The 22,777-nt window shown below is 36.8% G+C and overlaps 1 protein-coding gene across 1 annotated transcript in view; it reads right to left on the minus strand.

Moving 5' to 3' along the window:
- Positions 1 to 937: 937 nt before the first annotated feature.
- Positions 938 to 22,777, minus strand: part of LOC131145227 (mediator of RNA polymerase II transcription subunit 16) — a 33,889-nt gene continuing 12,049 nt past the window's right edge. The window contains exons 6-17 of the mRNA XM_058094373.1: positions 17,572 to 17,662; positions 13,260 to 13,856; positions 11,933 to 12,551; positions 11,688 to 11,767; positions 10,436 to 10,518; positions 9,185 to 9,421; positions 8,560 to 8,731; positions 7,104 to 7,588; positions 6,668 to 6,844; positions 3,747 to 4,124; positions 2,262 to 2,436; positions 938 to 1,467 (exon numbers count right to left, since the gene is read on the minus strand). Coding sequence (XP_057950356.1) covers positions 2,290 to 2,436; positions 3,747 to 4,124; positions 6,668 to 6,844; positions 7,104 to 7,588; positions 8,560 to 8,731; positions 9,185 to 9,421; positions 10,436 to 10,518; positions 11,688 to 11,767; positions 11,933 to 12,551; positions 13,260 to 13,856; positions 17,572 to 17,662 — 3,066 coding nt within the window. The 3' untranslated portion in view covers positions 938 to 1,467; positions 2,262 to 2,289. The remainder of the gene's footprint in view (positions 1,468 to 2,261; positions 2,437 to 3,746; positions 4,125 to 6,667; positions 6,845 to 7,103; positions 7,589 to 8,559; positions 8,732 to 9,184; positions 9,422 to 10,435; positions 10,519 to 11,687; positions 11,768 to 11,932; positions 12,552 to 13,259; positions 13,857 to 17,571; positions 17,663 to 22,777) is intronic.

Below are 22,777 nucleotides of genomic sequence, written 5' to 3' on the forward strand. Positions count from 1 at the left end.
TTCTTTACCCACTCACGTCTAGAATGATGTAGGAACTCATATTTGATACCGTACTCAAGCGTAGACACAATGAGTCGCTTCGGGACGACAACCTAGTCCACCCTCGCTCGCTTTGTGCTACATTCGGGTGATATAAGTGTAATGTGCTACTTGTAGGGGACATTTTAGCGAATAATCGATAAGGATTCATATCTTAGTGATTTGATAAGTTTTATGCTAGTTGTTAGCTACCTAATGCAACTCTCCTTTAATCAGGCTTAAGACTGAATGTGTGTGAAAAAAATTAGAACATTAAGTGCATCACAAGCCCAAAGTTAAATTTGATTAAAGCACAATGCAAAATTATATTAAATCTCAGCCAAATAACGTAATCCAATTTCAGATAAAATGTGCAAAACCTGTGCTCAAGTCCATTTTGGTATTAACAAAATGTGTCTTTAGTCTTGAAATTAAATTGTATGATTCAATAAAATGTGAAATAAAATTATCAAAATTTACTGATTATGTATGAAATGTTTGAATTCTCTTGAAATGTTTGAATTCTTTACTCTCAAAAGCATTTCTAATGAAAATTAATAACTATCACGAACCCAGGCAGTAATAGAGAGGAAGAAAATGACACGTGAGCTCATGCTCTGTTTTATTTACCGCTCATGGAAACTACCATCCTATGATAAATTGCAAGACTCTAAACCAGTTGCTTGTGTAAGTTAACGTAGTATCAAAAATATGAATTTCGAAAATTAAATTTGTATAGATACGTTCTCCCAGCCAAGGTTAGCACCACCCCAAAAATTTTGCATCCAATTCACCCCAACTCCCGGAAAGTTTTGGATTGAATCTCTCTCTCTCTCTCTCTCTCTCTCTCTCTCTCTCTCTCTCTCTCTCTCTCTCTAAATAGTGCAAGCCAATATCAAAGAAGGCTAAATTCAGGAAATTTTAAAACCAAATAAGAGTATTTGCATTTACAAGTCCGTCAAATTTGTGTACAAGGCAGACAATGACTACTTGTTTGGGAGACTGCTCGTTTAATGAGAAATTCTTAAAAAAGGTGCTAATAACAAAGCTACTATGTGCAAATCTTTCCTGTGGTACTATCACTGTTACATTTATCCGCCTACATCACTTTAAAATTGCTTCATCCACCTGCCTTCAAGTGTAACGAGTACACAATACAAACATTTTCTAGGCATCATCCATCCCCACAACCCTACTGAGAGAGAGAACTAGGATGGACAATCCTCACATCCTGCTCTGAAAGCCACCAGCCACCATATCACACAGGAGAGCATTTAACGTGGTGGGGCAGCAAGATTTGCCCATCTTTGGGCGTGGAATTGCAAGCATTCTTGCCTACCATTTTGAGCATGGAACTCCTTCTAACTTGGTGTTCGGAGGGGGGGCGCTCGGCATGGCTCCTTGCAGCCCCAAATACTGAATAAAACCACCGGGATTGTGAATGCAACCCTGCAGAGGACACAATCAAGGAAAGGCAAAGCATTGATACACAATGAGTTGCAGAACTTAGAGTCAATGAACTTTTGGGTCTGGAAGTTGCCAAGAAAGAAAACTGCTATTAGAGAGCATTATAATAACTTAAAATGGGATCTCCCAAATGGGTTTTTAAAAGAACGGGACAATGAGATAGAAAATATGGTGCTTCAGAACCTCAACTCTACATTATTTTTCCCCCCTCCAAACTCAACTCCTGCACCCACTACCTGAGTAATCTGCTACTTCTTCTCAAGGAGAAATCAACAAAATCGCTCGGTATTGGGCTGGAAAAAAATAAATCATGATTTCACATGGAAGTTCATCCAAACATCATTCCTTTAGAGCAGTAACCAAACACACCTATCTCCTGAGCAAAATCTGTTACTGCACTTATGACACTGATGTTGACAGATATCAAAGGGGTCTAGGTCATCCTATATATCCTGTGGAAATCAGCAATCAAATGCCCTGTATCTTTTTCTCTCTCCTTTTTGGTGTGGCTGTGATAGGATGGTTCAAATTGCTGATTTCCTATTGGATCTTAGCTTTATCAGAACGAAGGGGGATCTTCACTTTTGACATTGATGATTTTCTGTATTCGGTGAGCAACACCTATTCATTACATACCCTGCCAGCAACATGCTGAGGTCAAATGTTCTTAAATGAACTAAGATCCATGTGTTCATGTTAAACCTTTTCCCTACAAAAATGGCCTTTTCCCTACAAAAATGGCCCTACAAAAATGGGGAGGGGGGAACACATCATACCTGAAAGAATCTATGAATATGGAGCCATCTATACAACTCGAACCCAAGCTCCACCACACATTGGGCAGCCATAAGCCCAGCGGCTGATCCACCATATCTCCCGCTCATTTTGATTTGATGGATTGGTAGCACCAGGTAAAGCAAAAGCAGAAGTCTGTCGCAAACATCTTATGCACTGCATCAAGAAAACAATTAAAATTATAACACAGTAAAAGCACGAAATGGAATGCATGAAGGCATGGGGAAGAGTCATAGTGCCTCTTTCTAATGAGAAGAAACTAATAAAAGTTCAATTAAATGTTCACAATTGTTCCAAAATCAAAACAAAAAATGACCAAAAAACTTGCAGCAATATATTGCACCTAAAATCTCTGGCATGCATTTTCAAAATAATTAATTCAATCACTCTATTAATTTATTGCATTTGGTTATTACACAATGATAACTATGCTAACAAAAAGAACATTGGCCACCCAATTTCTTTCTCCTCACAAAATGCTCTAAATTTTCAAGAAATTCCACCTCCCTATTAGTCACCAATATATGGTTTAATATCATTACTTCTCATTGTACTAAAATATACTGGCAATCTTACTTATTGCAGTTGGTTTTTTTTGGACAAAATAAACAAGAATCAGCCTATCTGAAGATTAATGCATTGATAATATCCATGCAACAAGAAGATGGTTTTTTTTGGACAAAATAAACAAGAATCAGCCTATCTGAAGATTAATGCATAGATAATATCCATGCAACAAGAAGAACATTAGCTGCCAAGTTCCTTTCTCCTTGCAAATGCCTTAAATATGAAAGAAATTCCACCTCCCCATTGGCCCCTCAATAGATATGGTTTGATCTCATTTACTTTTCATTGTATTAAAACATACTGGCAATGTAACAAAGAAGCATGCTCCACGACACAATCTGATCTCAAATTCTCAATCATAATCTAAGGTGTTCAATCTTCCCTGTTAGCATGATTTAATTCTCACTTTCTTTAATATCCCAGACCTTTTAAGTTTCCAAGTATATAGTCCTACTTGTGCAATAAAATAGTCATATCAAAAAACCCTATGCTTACATAAAGATGATCCTATAACCATGTTATATATATGCACATCAAGGAACAGAGTAATTTCATGATACACTGCCCAGTCTGCCCCACCACCAATTTCGTCGCACATTTTCTAATTTCTGACCCTCGGAGCATATTAAAAATATTTACATGTGCAATGTGTGTTACATCATTATAAATTAAATAGAGAACATGCAGCATCGCTCTAGCACACTTCGCAACATATAGAAGAATTAGCACATATACAGACAAAATGGCTAATGGTTAAGCCTGGGATTCAAGGCTCACCATAGAGCTCGGATGATCATATAAACCAAAAAAACTGGATGAGGAAATACGGAATCAGAAGCATTTGGAAATAAGGTCAAGAAAATAAAGTACTGAGGTATAACAGAGAGTTTGTATACAACCTTGTACCAAACCCCTTCAAGACCAGTCTTCCACAGAGCAGTGACGACATCTCTTCGTGATCCCATTATACCAAGATATGTTCCAAGACCCACCGAAGTGTTCAAACCAAAAGCTGCATCTCTTTCAGACATTCTCCGCTTCCTTGGCCAGAGTCCATGCACACCATTATTAATATCATAATTTTCGAGTGAGTTCGAATCAAGTAGGTCGCTAGAATTACTTTGTTTACGAGGATCATCTGCCAGACCCATATCCTCTGGATCGGACCAGGGTCCACCAAACATATTTCGCCTGTGCCACTCTTCAGCTGGAGGGTGGAGTTCTAGCTCGCGAAGCAACAAACCAGCAGCATCTGCACCTCTTGGCCTGGGCATATTCTGTGCAGCAGTGCTCATTAGATAAGAAAAGATAAACTGGGAACTAAAATAACCCATGCCGATAAACAACAAGAGAAGGATAAGGTACCTCCTAGAGAAAAAACAAAAGAAAAGAAAGAGAAAAATATACAATACGAAAATCTATCTAGCAAAGCCGTCCAATCCTGTTGGAGGTCCAAGAACCTAAAATTCCTTAAAAGAAACTGAATTGAAACATCCATACAGAAAAAAGGGAAACAATTCTGTACCAAAGCAATTGTAAAGGAAGACAGAGATCATTAAAAGTAAGCATTCCCAAAACAACGGCTGCACAAAGCCATGACCTGCTGTCATCTTTATGCCTTCCAAAACCTTTAAACAAAACAGACAAAGAGGTCCCCAAGGAACCTTAGAGGCACCCAACATTCACCCTGGAAATATATATATATATATATATATATATATATAATCGCCCTCCAAGCTGCAGAACAATCTAAATCGGTAAGAGAATGTGCAACTCATTACATCACATCACGCATCACGTAACACAGTCAATTTTGGCACTTACTTCTTCTAAGACATGACTTCAATGGGAAAACGGCTAATGTGTTCCAAGTTAGTAACTGAAAAATAATTAAAATAAAATCTGTTGTAGAAATATCTTCCCTCAGTCTTCCTGAACCCACCAACATTTCCTAGACATGATTAGACTCAAGAAGCAGGACTCTAGAATCCAATAATTGAAGGTACGAAGGAATAATACATTTACAATGCAACCTTAACTAAACCTAGACTTGCAATTGTGAGCTAATAATCATTAATTAATGAAATATAACAAATTTAACTTGGCTAGATTCTTAAAATATATACAAACTCCAATAAACACAACCAAGAAGTTATAGCTATACTATATATAGAAGACTTAGAAGTATGAACAGCGTAAATATCTGTATCTTTTAAAAGTAAGACCAAACAATTCTAAAATAAGAAAATTTCTATAATATATGCATAGAAGTACAATCTGTGTAAAACTAGAAATCATTTTGTTCCTTTTCTTTCTAAAAATAAGAAAAAACAAATATTTCTAAAAGGAAGTAGATTCGACCAAAATTAAATAAAATCACATTTATAATGTGTAGAAATTAATGTTTGAACCTAAACGAAAGAAACTCTCAAAACCAAAAAAAACAACCATTTGGTTAAAAACTGAAAATAAAAGAACAAAGAGTGTAAATCCCTTTAGAGACAAGAATAGTATTATAAAATGCATTTCTAAGAGAACTAAATTCAATAAAAATTAGATAAACTTCGAATTAATTTTTTTATTAAGTACAGATTAGAACCTTAAAAATTCATTTGATCAAAAAATAGAATATATATAATAGTATTATAAATTCTAATAAAATGTATATCCCAAAAATAAAAATAGGTGAATGCCTATTATGTCTTCTAAAATTATTGCAAAGTGCCTAGCATCACTTAAATAAATAATAATATAACTTCCAAAAGAAAAATAAATTTTAGATATAAAATTACAGACTTAGAAGCACGCTCCAAATAACATATAACTTCTAAAATATAAATTTTTAACAAATTTATAAACCTAGAAGCACACTCCAGATAATAAATTCTACATTTATTGAAAATTCAAACAAAAAAAAGCAAATGATTGATCATTAAGTAAATCACAATCCAAAAATCACAATAAACTTATTAATATTGTCATTGGAAGAACTAAAGAAAACATATATTGAGATTTTTTTTTTAAATAAAAAAAAATTAAAATGTATATGTATAGTTAAACTTTTATTCAATGTAATATTAAAAATTAATATTTCGCATAATTTTGTTTACATCATTCCTATCCTACCACATCCTAAATTTTTAGGTTTTTCTATGTCCCTATATCTATGTGGTATCATAATATTATCTTGTGTCTATATTTCTATTTTATAAATTTCTCTAAAAAACTTCGAATATTCATACTTTAATAATTGGAGACTGAATTATGAAAATAAATTTGTTTTAAAATATATCTAAACATTATTAAGCATTATATAAATATATTGCACAATAAATTGACATATTTACTAGTATTTGTTTTTGTGTGTGTGCATTATAGTGTATTTGAAAGCGTCCCCCTTCTCTCTCTCTCTCTGTGCCTTTACCAAGCTGAGCTACAGAGCTGCTACAAGCGGCATGGTTCTTTTGAAACCTCTTACTGTAAGAGGCAAGCGGCTCCTAGAGCATCGTTAGTGAAAAAGGGGCTCTTATACAACCTTAGGGTTTCTTTGCACCCCAACAAGTCAGCCCATTGGCCTTATCACTGAATTCAAGCTATGGAGTTTGGGGTAAACATGCCCACACCCAGATAATCCCTACTTTTAGGCTAAGTAAGCCCACTGCAGTCTACCAACCCAATTTGACTCTATTAAACAAGCCCACAAACGAGCCTAATCTAAACATATTAATCATGCCCAATTCAATTTCACTGGTCATGAGGCACTTTCATAGGATTTAGCTTTTTTCCAGCAAATGCAAAAGTCAGTAATAAACATATGTACCTGCATATGTGGGCCAAGTGATGCCTCTACAACCTCGGGTAAGACAGTATAGTTTCCATCAATATAATGCAGGCGGACCTGGATGTTGCTGCTGCCCACCTGCGAAACTGGCAAAGGATGTGCAAGGCCTGCTGTTCGCCGACAGAGATCCATAAGGATGAGAAAAAGGACTTTCACCTGCATAAAAGAAACAGAACCTGAGTTTGTAGGGGTCAAACTAGACAATTTATTGATGCTTTCATTGACAAATTACTAGAGCCATCTAGAAAGCAATGAGTGATAAGTGTTGAATCTCAGTTTTCTAAAACATGAAAAAAAAATGCCAGTTTTTTCAGAGACCATCCATTTGAAGAAAATATATAAATCACGGCCAACAGAGATCCTAAAACAGGTCCTATAATACATGCAGATGCATGAAAATGAGAATTATCTTCACCTCCTCAAATGTGTATCCTTGTCCAGCATTGCCAGAACCCAATCTTGACCGGCCTGCATGACCATCTTCGCCTGCTTTGGCTCCCGAGATGAGTTGTCCAACTCGAGTTCCCTCTGAAGTAGACTTACTAGAGACACTGTTGATGTCTTCCACCTTGCTGGGACCATTAGGTTGGGGTTTTTGTGCATTTGTATCAGAATTCCTCTGAGCAAAGCGAGGTAGTTGTGTTCGCCAAAAGAAAAAACAGAAAAGTAAAAGTTGGCAGAGTCGATGAAGGAAATGGCAGTCTCCAATAAGCCTGACAGCTGGTGTTCCAGGAAAAGTTCCTGTATTAATACTTATTGGCATGAAGGAAGATGGACCACTTATGGGGTTTGGAGTTGAACTGGAAACTCCATCAGCTGTGCTACTTATCTTAGCAATAGCACCCTGGACCCAAGCTTGCATCTGGGTGCTTCCTGTGGAGCTCGTGGTACCACTTTGACCTACAAAGACAATTGCAGTAGAGTTAGAAAATGAACAATGAAAAAGATCTAAAGTAGTTGAGACTACATCTTAATTGAATTTAACTTGAGTATTAACTTTAAAACAATGTTATAAAAGGCGAAGGTGTAAGGCAAGGCGTTTTAACCCTTAACTGGCGAGGCATAAGCCTTTTGAGAATTTTATTTTGAATAAAAAAATAAGTAAAAGATTTTTATTTTGAATTAAAAAATATGTAAATAAATTACGTCTATTTTAAAAATGAAGAAAAATTAAGAAATTAAAAATATAATGTAAAATGAAATCAAATATAATTTGCAAACTACTTGTTGACAGTTCAAAAATTGCTGACACTTGAACTCATTTTGTAAATCATGACAAGATATCTATAACATTACAAAGTTCAAATTATGTTCAAGATCCAGGACACAACTTTCAATTATTTCGGAAAGGTCGAGGTTCAAGATTTTTAGAAATCAACTTATATTATTGCATTTTTTTTTTATATAAATATGCACTTAAATTTTTCTAGCCAAATCTCACTTGAAAATCACACACCCAAAATGTGTAAGCTTCAACTAAAAAGGCACAAAAGGCATGCTTTTTGTACAAATGTGTAAGCCTCAACATGCAATGGGTTAAGTCTTTTTGGGATTTGGTATTTAGATTGAGCCTCTAGGCGTACTAGGCATGTTTTGCCTTGAGGCGAGCCTCGATTAAGCCTTTTAAAACATTGCTTCAAAAAGGGTTTAAAAGAAAATAAACAAGGTCAACCAACTCCTAGGTAAGAGAGATTGTATTGCAGCCACCATCACCATGACACCGACACCAAAGCTGGTCCAGAAAATGGCCAGAACTCCCATTTAGGATCCATAAGTATCGAGACAGTTCAACAGAAGTAAGGCTCTATAAAACCCGAAGTTCCTTTCAAGAATGAAATTATAAAAAGCAGAAAACTGGCTGGCAAACTGACCCTGACTTGTCGCAGGAGTTGCAGAACTTTGGGTAGGGCTAGCTACCATATTCCGATTGCCACCTGTGCCAGCAGTAACAGCATGACTAGCCAGAGTACGGCAGAAACTTGCATAACGCCGCAAGCGTGTGATGAAGTGGGAAGCAAGATCAAGGACAGCATCAACATAAGCCTGCTTCATATTGCACCAATTAGAAACTGAAAGAACTATTTCCAATCTCACGATTTCAGAATTATGAGTAATTTTTATTTTTTGGTTCCCTAACCAGCTGAAGGCCAAGGTCTGTGCAATTCAGCAAAGCCCAGGGAACCTATGTCTGAATTCAACTGAGGGTACCAGTTCACTAAGAATGCTAGAAAAATCCACCCATGCACCCCCCGTGATAAACATTCATTAGTATACAAACATGGTCAATCATTACAAAATTATCAATTATATATACTTGAAAATATACATAACACATCCTTGACATATAAGAAAGTGACACGATAAAGAATACACATAATTCAGCATCTCCAGCCATCATAGTTACCATGTCTATGAGAAATCAAAGGATAAATTAACCACAACACAAAATTTCAACAGAAATACAAAATATGTTGAAAATAAGTGTCTAAAGCAAACCTGGATACTCAGAACTAGCATTGGTTCAACAGCCATAGCTTCAGAATCAATGCTAGATAATGTCTCACCAGATGCCTGCCATGGCTCAGGTACTAAAGCTGAAGGATTTATCAGAGCCGATTCAATTCCTTTCCCAAGCATATCCAACAACAACCTTGCTTGCATATCTAGAACCATGGCCCTAACCTCTTGTGCATTTGTACCTTCCAGAAGCCTGCATTTTATCCGATCTAGACTCTGCAATATACGAACATAATTTTATATAATCCAACAACAACTATCTCCTCAAAACAGATTCTTATTATACAAATTGTGCACCAATGTATGACAAATAGAACAATATGTGAGCAAGGTGAAAGATCACTTAATTGGAACAAATCCTACCAGATATATACCCATTGACAAAAAGTAGGAACTAAAAGAGAGATAACTATACATGATTCAGTTTATATTACTCCCCTCCCCCCCCCCCCCCCCCAACCAGGTTCTTCAGAGAGAGAGAGGAGAAGAAGAAGAAGAAGAAGGAATCGATAAAAAAAACCAGGCCACTCTGCATGCTCTTGCCTTAAGTACAATTACCCTAAAGGATCAGGCTGACCAATTTTTCTTCCAAGCATATTTCCATTTACCCAATAGAAAACATCCAAAATACTCAATCTACCTGCCAGCTTTTACATATTAATATTCAAAACCCACATTTCCAGCATAGTCTGCTTCAGCCAACTTACCAATGGAACCAAGGGTCCATTGCATAGTTGCATTGTCAGGATAACACTATTTAATTATGAAGCATCCATTTTGAAGCTGGAATAGCATAAGCCTGACCTCACATAAATGCATCATAAATGTATGTTGATTAAGTTGCACCAGATAGTGAGGCCAGATCATGTGCTATGTTCAATAATTATAAGGACTTTGTAACTCTGTACAACTATTTAAAATCTAGACATCAGGCATATAATATCAAATAAAGCAATACAGAATAATATTTGCAATGTCAAACTACACCAAAAATCAGTTCTACTTTTTAGTGGAAAGGACACCCAGCTACGAAATAAAAAAAAGTAACATTTCCACAATTAGTTAGAAAAAACACTGTTAATTCAGTGAAGTTATCCTCAGCTTTGCAGCAACCTGAGCTGAAATATATCCTAATTTCAGAACTATAAAAATACTGCAAAAAAAAGAGGCTACTATTCCAAAAGAAATCACCACAAGGAATTGAAGTGGCCATCATCCAAAGAAACATACAGGGCCATACTGTTGCCTGTGTTGGGTAGAAGGAAGAGAATGGAAATCCGCATCCAAAACTGCAATGACACTGTTCAGAGAAACTGAAACAAAAAAAAGATGAAGAGTCAATGACCAAGACAATTCCAATCACAAATTATTAATGGGTTGTCACAAATGCATGTATGGGAAAAGCTTTAGTTATCTGGAATTCCCTATCTTTCACTTGCCTCATAAAAATTGTCATCATATCTTATCTTCATATAAGAGCAGAACAGAGTAGCATACACAATTATTATTTCAGAAAACAGAAAACATTGAATCAGAAATCATAGCACAGAGATCAAATCAAATCACACATGATATACATGAGATGAGAGGTTAAAGCAATCTAATTAACTGTAATAGGCATAGTAAATCATTACAATATAACCTATAATTATTCATCATGATTTGTGCCTCACATTGTATAAAAGCCATTTATGAAATTTCCATGAAAAGCGTGTGATAGCACTCATCGATGTTTTGAAATTTTTTAGCTAAAATCTAAAACAAGTACAGGTATTACAGTTGGAAGTAATTAAAAGATGGCACCCTGAGAGAGTAATCTAATATTTACTTGACTCGAACTCGATTGATCTCATAATTGTTATACTCTCGGCTACAAGTTTTAAAAGCTCAAGATCGACTCGATTGTAAATTAATATTAAATATATGTATAAATATATATAATGTACATATAATTTTACATATATTAACAAAATATATATTAAAGCTCAAGCTCGATTCAATTACATATATAAATATATATATATATAATGTACATATAATATTAAATATATTTAGAAAATATATACTATGTGACTTATATAATATAAAAATAATAAAATTTAAAAGCTCAATTAGGCTCAAACTCGACTCATTAAAATACTCAAGTAGCTCGAAACTTGACTCAAACTCGAGCAAAATCAAGCCAAGTCAAGTTAGGGGATGAAGTGAGTTGAACTAGCTCACCAGTAAGCTTGACTCACTTACACCCCTAGTTACATCATGTCAAAGCCCCACACAGACTGCCTACTGAATTATATAAATGTATTGAATTGTGCTGTAAATCAAAGTACCTCAGTATGAATTTAAAAAAAAAAACGCCAAGCATCAGTTTGGCCAAGGCTTCATATGCTTTGACCTTTAAATGTTCAGGATTATTTGACCGGTAACAAAACATAATTCATATAATTAACTAGCACTACAGGAAATAGTCTTACAATCATACCAATATTATCCTCAGCGGCACTCTGTGTACATCCAACAGCATCCCACCAATCAACTCCAACCAAAAGACTCCACCAAAACCTGCTCTAACAAATTAAATATTCAGCAATCAAATAAGCATCACTATACGAAATGCTACGTGGGGAAAAATTACCTGCTGTTATTGAATAAAACTGATGCACAACTCCAAAGAATTATATTATGGTATTCAATCTAATTCCAATAAGCACAAAATTTTTTCAGTACCTCTCAGCAATTGCACGCTCCCAGGTTGCTGAGTTTGCTTTTGCCTGACTACTCGGAACAGCAGGAGGCAGGACACGAACTATTTTCAGTACAGTACGGTCCTTGCTTGTGTCATGCCAAACAGAAGCTGAACAGCAGCTTGTAGAAGAGAAGGCAGGAGCAGCAATAGCAGATCCAACATTAACTTGGTAGTTATCAACAGGCACAAAATTTGGACCAGAAAATATATGAACCCCACCCCTTAGAAAAGCAACAGCCACCTCACCACCATGTGCGGAATACACAATTCGAGCAAGTGTTCTGATGTCACTCGGCAGATCAAATGGATCAAAACTGACCCTTTTTGCCTTCTCGACTCCAGAATCATACATGTTTCGCACATCAGAAACTGGTCCTGCTGCAGCTGCTTGATGACATTTAAAATCATTTGTAGTTGGAATGCTTTTATTGACCTTTGTCTGCCAAACTGTCTGCATTGGTGCCTGCCCACCAAAACTGGAAGTGGGATTTCCAAATATTGGATGGAGGACAACAGGCTGAAGAGACGATTCCCACCGTTGCACCCTCCATCCAGTGATTGTTGGACCTTCATCAGGATCGTAAGGGGACATGTACTGACCTACACAATTAAAATCAACTATTAGACAATTCTCTAAGCTCCATGAAAGATGGACACAACTGGTGAAGTTAACATTTGACACAAACAGGGAGCAAAATATACCAGCTTTCCTTATATAGGAACAACAAAATATTTCATATGCGACTGTGATTGTCTTCATGAACACGGACACAGATATTTTATGCATTTTGAATCTATGACTCTGTTCATATATATCAAAAGGGGGGGCTTGAGTTTGTTTATCTGTGCCTCTAGTTTAGTGGAGAAGAAACCAAAACTTATCCCCAGTGGTTACATTATAAGATGGTAACCATAATACAAAAAAATATAACATGTATGCTGACACTGCAGAAGTATAAAATGACAAAGTAATTTTCACAAAAACTTATAACATAAAGTTTGTTATTTTTTCAACGGGATTAACCATTGTCCACACTGCTAGCTATAAACACTAACAAAGGAAAGAACTAAAGTTATACTCCACTTAAACCCAAGCCAAATTTACAGTATATACATGGATTGTATGAAAAAGAAAAGATTATGTGTACAGGACAAATAACGAAGCACAGAAGTAACAATAACAGAAAAAGTTACTGTGTAGAAAACACAAATCACTGCAACCAAATGCATGCTACGCATTAGTAAGTATATAGGCAACAAATAAATGTCTCATCACAGAAAATGGGAGAAGAAAGCACACATTATTACCCTCAACTATTACAACAGCTATCACAGAACCACCACGAGTTGGATCAAAGGCAACTGCAGTAACTCCAGACCCCCATGTAGTGGTTGGCGCTGACTGAGCTGCTGACTCAGGACTCACATAAGCAGAAAAATTTGAAACTGGAGAACAATGAAGTGATATTGTGTCACTGAAACCTAAATCAGCTTGCTTTCTTCCATGCTTTGATTCAGATATCAAATACTCCTGCCAGCTAAATAAATATGCAGCTAAAGGAGAAAATCCCACCCATGACAAGGGATTAAGAGAAGGCAGGACCCCGTTGCTTGTACTGGTCTTTGGAATCACCTGAAAACCATTTCCAGGGCCAGGTGTAACCTCCCAAACAACAACAGTTGAGGGGTTTACTATTGGAACACCTGCAACATGCATGGCACCAGTGTCTGTTATAATAGCATCAGCAGCCATGATCCCACTAGGCCCAGCTCCCAATAGGCCTTTACTTGTGCAAAACCACTTTGATGATGCACTGCTCTGGATTGGAGGCCACTGAGACCAGTGAAGTTGAACAGAGCCTGATGAGAAAACGGAACAAACACAAAGAAAATTCGGCCACCTCTCTGAAATCAAAACAGAAAAAAAAATTGCATCAGTCTATCAGATAGTGAGATTATGATGCTGTTCATGCTTGAGGCTGGAAAATTATTGTACAAATGGCAAGAACAAACTAATGAAATGAGTTGACTTGACTAAATACCAACGATGATAATGACTAAATGATGTTGAAGATCACAATGAAGATGATATCGACAAGAAAAAAATGCACTATCACACGCTTAAGTTTCAAAGGTCAACCAACCTATTTTCCCAATTGGTTATGCATACCATACACTCATCAAATTCTGAAATCTGAACTGTGGACCTATTCCATGTGACCTAGTGCAAATCATCCTGACGCAACACATTCCAGAAGTTTTCAGCAAGCCAGACGAACATACCACAAAACCATATAGGCCCCTTGACAAATTGGGCATACCAAGCCATGCCCATAAACCTTGCCCCAGTCAGTTAACTACATCACATTTAGCATTGCAACTAGCAATGCAATTAGCAATGCAAATGCAACTTTTCAAAAAGCCATATGTGAAGTCCTTTTTCTAGTTTTTTGTTTCATTTTGTTTTGGGCTTTTTGGAGTCTTAGTGACATTACTATCATTTCTATCTTCAACACGAATCAGCACTGCAGAATAGCTGATGCAGGGGCAGCATCAAGGTTCTGCAGCCATGGAGAAATTAGAAGAGAAGGAAGGGGAAGGGAGGAAAGAGGAGATACCAAGGGGAAAACTCACGTTCACTTCAATTCAAATTCATCAACAACTGCCTACATCATGGCTTCCACACACTATTCATAAGAAAGCCTCTTCACATAAATTACACAAACCCCTAAAAACTACATTACGTTACAAACATACTCCTACTTTACACAAATATTACAGACAACCCCCAAATACACATAATCCTATACTAATTAATACTAAACACACATAATAAACTACAAACTTAACCTCACAATTCCTTAACCCTACTCTTCTTAATTATTCTCCAGCAAGGATCCTCCCAATGCCTTGCTTCTTGTCCTACATCAACTCTCCCCTAGTTAGGAAAAATTTGGCCTCAAATTTTGAAATGTTGGAGGATCAAAAGGGAGAAGCAAACTTGGATTCTTTGAAAGCCAGGGCTTGAGCAATACAAGAAACCACGATCCTTTGGCAGCATCAGAGACTTGAATTGAGGGTTAGCATCAATAAGCACATTGGAAATGACAAACTCAACAATAGGAATGTCTAAAAGACTTTGGGTGTCTTCAAACACATTCATTACCTTGCTTGTAGTGTCTTCAAGTTGAGTAACTTTGACTTGATCAATAATCTCAGATTCTTTGCCTTGGTTCACTGATAGAGAAGACTTCAAAATGATTTTCTTCCCATTATAGTGAAAGACATATGTGTTCTCATGTCCTTGAGTCACACCTAAATCATCCAACCAAGGAGAACCAAGGAGTACATGGCCAATCTTCATAGGTAGGATATCACACCAAACATTAGCCAAATATTCACCCATTTGGATGGGAACCAAACATATTTCATAAACATGTAGAATAGAGTTATCAACGCAAAACAACTCATAAGGATCTGGGTGAGGTTCCGAATGAAGCTGCATTCGAGTGACTCCATTTATAGAAACCAAATTCATTGACCATCCTCCATTAATAATGATTTTGCAAAACTTTTTCTTCACATTTGAGAAAGGTTTCGAAGAGCTTAAAATTGTGCCCAAGGTATGATAAATGGCATTCCTTTTTCCTATAATTTGTCACCATGTGTGACTGAATTTATGGATGTATATGCTGCAACATAAATATCACCAACAACCCTCCAACACAATTTTCCACAAGCCTTACTCCCAATTTCTCAAAAACTACCTTCAATTCACCTTGATATTGATTGTCCTGCTGAAATGAAACAAATTCACAAAGGAAACTCACAAATTACAGCAAGAAAACCTGATTTTTAGTGCTGGAGTGACAATTTCTAGGGTTCCGTGTCAAAAATTATATTATGTCCACAATCAAAATATCTTCTTGCAGCTCAAAATAAAGCAGGAAAAATCCAAAATATCGTGGATGGGCAATTTCTCATAAGACTGGAAACAGGAGATACTGGCAGACACTCTCACTCACAGTTGCTGGCGCATGGGGCACATAGGCTGCCGGCAATGATGCTCCAGTGATAACTATTCAGGTGAGGGTAGATCAGGGGGTGGCGAATACAGTGGTGGTGGCTGTATGTCAAAAGAACTCCGGCAATGGTGGATTTTGAAAAGGTTGGTGGCTGGAGAAGTTTGTCTGGCGCGTGGGGGTCCTCCAGCGGTCGGACGGCGATGAAATTTTGAGGGGGAGGGTTTCGGGGGGCTCTTTTTTTGGTGGTATGGGTGGGGTTGCAGGATGGTGGCTGGAAGGTCGTGTTTGAAGAAATGGGGACCGAAATTTTCTGAAAAGTTCTGAAACTGCAAAACTTCTTTTCAGTTTTTTTTTTTGTTTTTTAAATACTGAAATTTCAGAATGGAAACTGAGAGAAGAGAGAGTAACAGAGAACGAGAGATTAATGGAGATAATGGAGGAAGACGAAGAAGAAAAAGAAGAAGAATACCAGAGAACAAGAAGAGAGGAAAGAAGAAGCAGCAGAAGAGAGGAAGGGAGAAGCTACAGAACAGAGGAAGAGAAGGAAATAAGAAGAAGAGAAGGAGAAGAAGCGGCAGCAGAGAGGAAGGGAGAGGTTACAGAACAGAGAAGAAGGAAAGAAGAAGACGAGATGGGGAAGAGAAACAGACAAGAAGAGGGCAGCCTGCTGCTGGGCTGCAGGGAATTATGGACAGAACAGGAGAGCAGAAACAGAGAAGAAACAAGAAGAAGACAAGGAGGAAGAGGAAAATGGGTGGACTGAAATGGAAGAATGGTGATTGTGGTTGGGCTCTGATGCCAAATGATGCAGGGGCAGCATCAAGGTTCTACAGCCATGAAGATATTAGAAGAAAAGGAGGAAGAGGAAGGGAGGAGAGAGGAGATACCAGGGGGAAAACTCACGTTCACTTCAATTCAAATTCATCAACTGCCTACATCACGGCTTTCACACACTATTTATAAGAAAGCTTCTTTAGATAAACTACACATAAACCCCTAAAAACTACATTAGATTACAAACATACCCTGACTTTACACAAATACACATAATCCGATACTAATTAATACTAACACACAAAATAAACTACTAACTTAACCTCACAATTCCTTAAACCCTATTCTTCTTTATAAGAAAGCTTCTTTTCATAAACTACACATAAACCCCTAAAACTACATTACATTACAAACATACCCCAAATTTACACAAATATAAAAAAGAACCCCAAAATACACATAATCCTATACTAATTAATACTAAACACGCAAAATAAACTACTAACTTAACCTCGCAATTCCTTCTACTCTTCTTAATTATTCTCCAGCAAGGATCCTCCCAAGGTCTTGCTTGTCCTACATCAATAGCCCACTTGAAGAAATTAATTGGTGCAAATGAGCCATAATAAAGACAGCGCTCCTCAGGAATGCGTAAAGAAAACGACGGCTAGAACTCAAGAATCTTTTTCTGCAACGCATGCCCAAGAACAACTTATAGGCATGTATAAGCATGCATGCATACCAGGGTTTCAAATAATAATTGGCACCTAAGTGGAGTGATAATAAAATCCAAATAAAGAGATGCAGAAGAAATAACAAACCTGAAGTTGGAGGCTGCTGTGAAAGAAATTTCTCTTCAAAAGTCAACTTTGAATTAGTCGCACTACTGGTTCTAGAAGAGATCCACCTATACTGATTTTTAGAACAAATAAACAAAATAAATGAGCATTGCATATATGAAAAAAGTATGCAATAAAGACATCAAAAAGGGATTTGTGAAATGCAAATAAATTTAAGGGTGCAAAATGTGAACAGAAAATTACAGTATCGTAGGCTGCATTACACAACCGAACAAACAAAAATTAAACATTAGATAGTGAATAACAATGTACAAGAGTGCTGCACAAAGAAAAATAATTATTAAAAAAAAAAAAAAAACTTAGTTAAATATGTGCCCGACAAAAATCTTCTGAAATGCAACCATGTTTATTGCATTTGAAACCCCTTTGGATTCCCCACCAGGAGAAAGAAAATTGGTGTTGGTTTAGTTCAGCTCAAAACTATGACGCTGTCTAACAAAATAGGAATAAGCATGTAAATGATCAGCTTTGAAAAGGGAATGTGCAATAATTACTGAAGAGTATGAAGGAAACTGTCCACAGAGGTGACAAGCAAAGAGAGAAAAGCAAAAAGCAGGCATGAAGCTACGGAGAGACCAAGCATCTTTGTAACTGATACAATGCCCTCAGTCTATTTGCCATTACAGGAGGCAATTAGATACAATTTGAAGTGATATCGAGAATTTACAGAGGCTTCCACAAATATACTTTCTTTAACAACAAGATGAGGTAGAAGTCAATTATTATAAGAAAGTATTCATATATCTTTGAAAAGCTCCTCATAGTTTGTCATTTAAAATGCTCAACTTTTGGGTGTTATTAAGAAACCATTTGTATTTAAGGGTTATCTATCATCTCTCAACATAATTATTATTGACTATCAAGCAGTATTCTTTATATTAGTAAGCGTGAGTTAGTAAAGGTGTACTGGTAATTGTGATGTATTTGACATATGTTATAAATAGAGAGGGAGACCTATTTGCGATTAGGTTTTTAAATTTATTGAAAACTTTTACCGTGGTATTAGTGCACAGTCCCAAGAATCATAACCTAAGTGCCTTCAGCACCCGCTTAACTGTGCCCTAAAACCCATTAGCAGTATTCTTTACATTAGTAAGCTTGAGTTAGTAAAGTTGTAATGGTAATTGTGATGTATTTGACGTATGTCATAAATAGAGGGAGACCTATTTGCGATTAGGTTTTCTAATTTATTGAAAACTGTTACCATGGTAATAGTGCATGGTCCCAAGGATTAAAACCTAAGTGCCTTCAGCACCGCTTAACTGCAACCAAAACCCCACAATCCTCAGCATGTCTACCACTGTAGAAGAGTTGACCACCAAAAGCCTGAAACAAACCCAGCAGTCACTGAAAAATTCATGCATGCTGCATGCTAAAAAACATGGAAAAAAAAATCTAGAGATTTTGCAAAAACAACACCATATCCACCCACCTGTGGAAGGCTAACTGCTCCAACTCGACCAGATGGCACACTAGGTTTTGTACATCCATGTTTTTGGTCTGATCTGGTCCTGCGTAATCAGAATTCCTCTATGGAACTCCTACGCTTCTAAATATATGTGAAGAAATCTGGGTCTGTGTCAAACTTGTATACTCCGATGGGATAACCATCATGAACGATCTCTCCATGGATAAATTTCTACAATAGGGAGACAGAAGCGTCAGTTACTTTGTGGAGATGAAGTGCATCCATGAGGAGCTGAAAAACATGTAACCCACAATCCCCAGCATGTCTACCACTGTAGAAGAGTTTACCACCAAAAGCATGAAACTAACTAACCACACTTACTGGTTCAGCTATTGAGGTGCAGTGTACTATATCCATTTTGGAGGACAAGCATTCAAAGTTCTTCCAATATCAAACATCCAGAAAGCCTCTCTTCCAATTGCATCTCTGGCTCATATAGCTTGTTTGTCTCCCATTATCTCTTCCACTAGTTCATGGATTGTAGATTGAGCTGCTACTAACCACATGATAGGCATAACAACTTTTCTTTTCCACCCTTCTGTGTCTGAAAGATTCCCTCATGCTACCCTTGCAAATGGGTCCACTACTACAATCCTAATCCCCGTCCCTCTCTCTGTTCTGTTTTGTATGTTCCTAAGTTTCCTTTCAATCTCATCTACTAATGTACATTAGCAAGATTACAAAATCCATGAATTGTTACATAACCTTCTTTTCTCATATGTTGCCATTCAAAATTAGAAGATGAGGAAGATGATTGGTGCACGACATGAGGTTGAACTTTACTAGTTTGAGTCGCTACCTCCTACTACTACCAGCACTGCAGTTGTTATACACCTCTTCAAATCCATCGTCACATTGGTCATCCTTCATTGGACAAGTTAGAATAGTTGATTCCTACTTCAAGTTCTGCGTCCAGTCTTGAGTGTGTGTCTAGTCAGTTGAGAAAGCTCCATCGTGTTCCATTTGCTTCTCAAGTCAATAAACAGGCAGTCAATCATTTCAATTAAGTTCATTCTGATATTTGGGGTCCTAGCCATGTTGTGTAGAAGTAGGGTTTCATGCATTCACTTTTGTAGACAACTTGGCTTTATTAGAGAAGGATTGCTTCTCCAACAGAATTGGAATCTCTCTGAAGGTAGTAGACTCATTCTAAACAAAAGCACCCCAGCCAAACTTCCAGTTTATTTTATGTCCTTGTTTCCCATGCAGTAACCAATCATTTGGAAGGCATACAGAGAAGATTCCTTTTGGGGAACACAAAAGAGGAATTTAAATATCATATTGTGAGGAGGGGGATTGTTAAGCAACCCATGCAAAAAGGAGGGGCTTGTTCTTAGATCCCTTCACCCTTTTAGTAAGGCAATCTTGGGAAAATAGCTCTAGAGGTTCAAGTCTGAGAAGAATCATTTGTGGAGGGAAGCTATGCTTCTAAATATGGCCTTCATCACAATGATTGGGCTTCCAGAGAGGCAACCAATAGCTATGGTACTAGCGTCTCGAAATTCATCAAAAAAAGGGTGGTGGAATTTCTTTTCTCACATTCATTTCAATGCGGGAAACAGTGAGGATGTATTTTTTTAGCACAATGTTTGGTATGGTGGATCCCAACTTAGCATTTCATTCTCATCTATTTAGAGACTTGGCTGCGACAAAAATGCCATCCACCATCACCAGGAATACTCAACCCATGGGAACATTTGGAACATTTGACTGATCGGAAATGTTTTTGACTAGGAAATTGATACTCTTATTATTTTTACAGCAGCCTATACAATGTTTTAAGCCAGGGCTCCTCCAACAATTCCAAGTGGTCTTTGGGCAAGGAGGGAAACTTTCATTGTCAAGTCCTATTTCAACCATCTTTAGCTGTGAGACAGAGTGCACCAGCTCTTTTCCTTGGAAGCCCATTTGGAAAACCGTAGCCCCTTCCAAAGTTGCTTTTTTCACCTAGGAGGTCACCCTAGGGAAGATCCTGACCCTTCACACTTTCAAAAAAAGGGCATCTCTACCCTGAATTGGTGTTTTCTGTGCCTCGAAGAGCGAATTTGTGAATCATATCCTTCTCCACTGCTCCTGGACCAGGAATCTTTGGAGTTTGACCATTTCCTTGATTATTCAGAAATGGGTCACTGCAGCATCAGTTTGGGCTTGGAATCCATGCCAACAAGTTCAAAAGGAGAGCCCTTACCTTTATTCCCCTTGCTATTTTTTTTGGACAATCTGGAAAGAAGAAAACAGAAGAGCCTTCGATGGGATGGCTTCTTCTTTGCAGCCCATTAAAGGCAGCTAGTTTTCCATGATCTCTAGTTGGCATTGTAGGTTGCACAAGAGGAACCTCCCTGTTTTTCTTGATTTCCTGGATGTACTTCTGTGACTGGTGTTTATTTTTGTTTTTAGTTTGTTTGCACTGTACTTGAATGGCATATTCTGGATGCCCAATTTGTCTCTAATAAAGTTTCTTTACTGATTATAAAATAAAAAATAAAAAAAAAACATTAGTAAAGGATTGCTGAGTTATTTCATATTTTTTGTGCTTTCTAATAAAGAGCCAATTTGATTTACTCGTCAAAATACTTCATAGTGATATCTAGAACCCAATTCACTACCTAAACGACTAAATCTGTCATGATTCATTAGTCATCTTGTACCCAGGAAAAACAGACAGCTCCTCAAAGTCACTCATATCCTGTTGTATCAAATGAATGTGCCAAAAGTATTTTGGATTGATCTTCTGCTCACTACTTGCTTCCTTATTAACAGAATGTTATCCTCTTGTCCTTTGTGGTAAAATAATCAATATTTGGTCATTTTCCCAAACGCTACTTTGTTCTTACTACCTCCTCATATATTTGGGTGTGTGTTCTTCGTCCATTAATTATCTCCATGAGTGGATAAGTTGAATCCTCATGCTATCAAATGTTATTTTTTTAAAGCTATTCTTGTACTCAAATGGGATATCATCATTATAGTCCTACTCTGCATCTTTTCCTCTGATATTACCTTCTATGAGCCTATTGTTGATATTAATGTTGGACGTTTCAAATTAAAAAAAAAAATATTTGTTTAATAAATATTATATAACAGTCATTGGTTTTTATTTTAATTAAATATACGTTAAATTTAATATATTAGTTTTAACGTTTCAAAATATTAGTTTTAACGTTTCAAAATATAAAACTACTTTAACAGTTTCTTATTAATGATGCTGGAAGTTATATTTAATTTTACCTATATAAACTATGATCCAGCTTCATTTCAATATACGTTTTTCTTCTTAAAAACAACTCTATCTTCTATTCTCTCTTGAGATTTATATTCTGTTGGGTAATTAAATGACACTACATCTCCTATCGCTCTGGTGTTTGTGAGTTCACACAAAACCGAGTCAGTTAAGTAATCCTAGAGGTTGTACGCGCAGTGACTATATGCACCGAGAAATGTTCTTAGTAGGTGCGAAATCGAATTTAAGGACAGTGGTTCTTCCACGCCTCTGATAAGTATTCATATTTTTATTTAATATTAATTTTATTATTAAATATTTTCCCTTCCATTATATTTCCAACACCTATACCATACTATAACAATTCCTTGAGTCCTACAAAGCTTAATGCCATTTCCTCTCCCTGACCTTTTAAGTTTCAACATATTGTCTCATCCCAATTCTCCTCCTAAGAATCTCAATTAATTTGTCTAGCCAAC

The sequence above is a fragment of the Malania oleifera genome, chromosome 12 (assembly GCF_029873635.1).
Source record: "Malania oleifera isolate guangnan ecotype guangnan chromosome 12, ASM2987363v1, whole genome shotgun sequence".
Lineage (NCBI taxonomy): Eukaryota > Viridiplantae > Streptophyta > Magnoliopsida > Santalales > Ximeniaceae > Malania > Malania oleifera.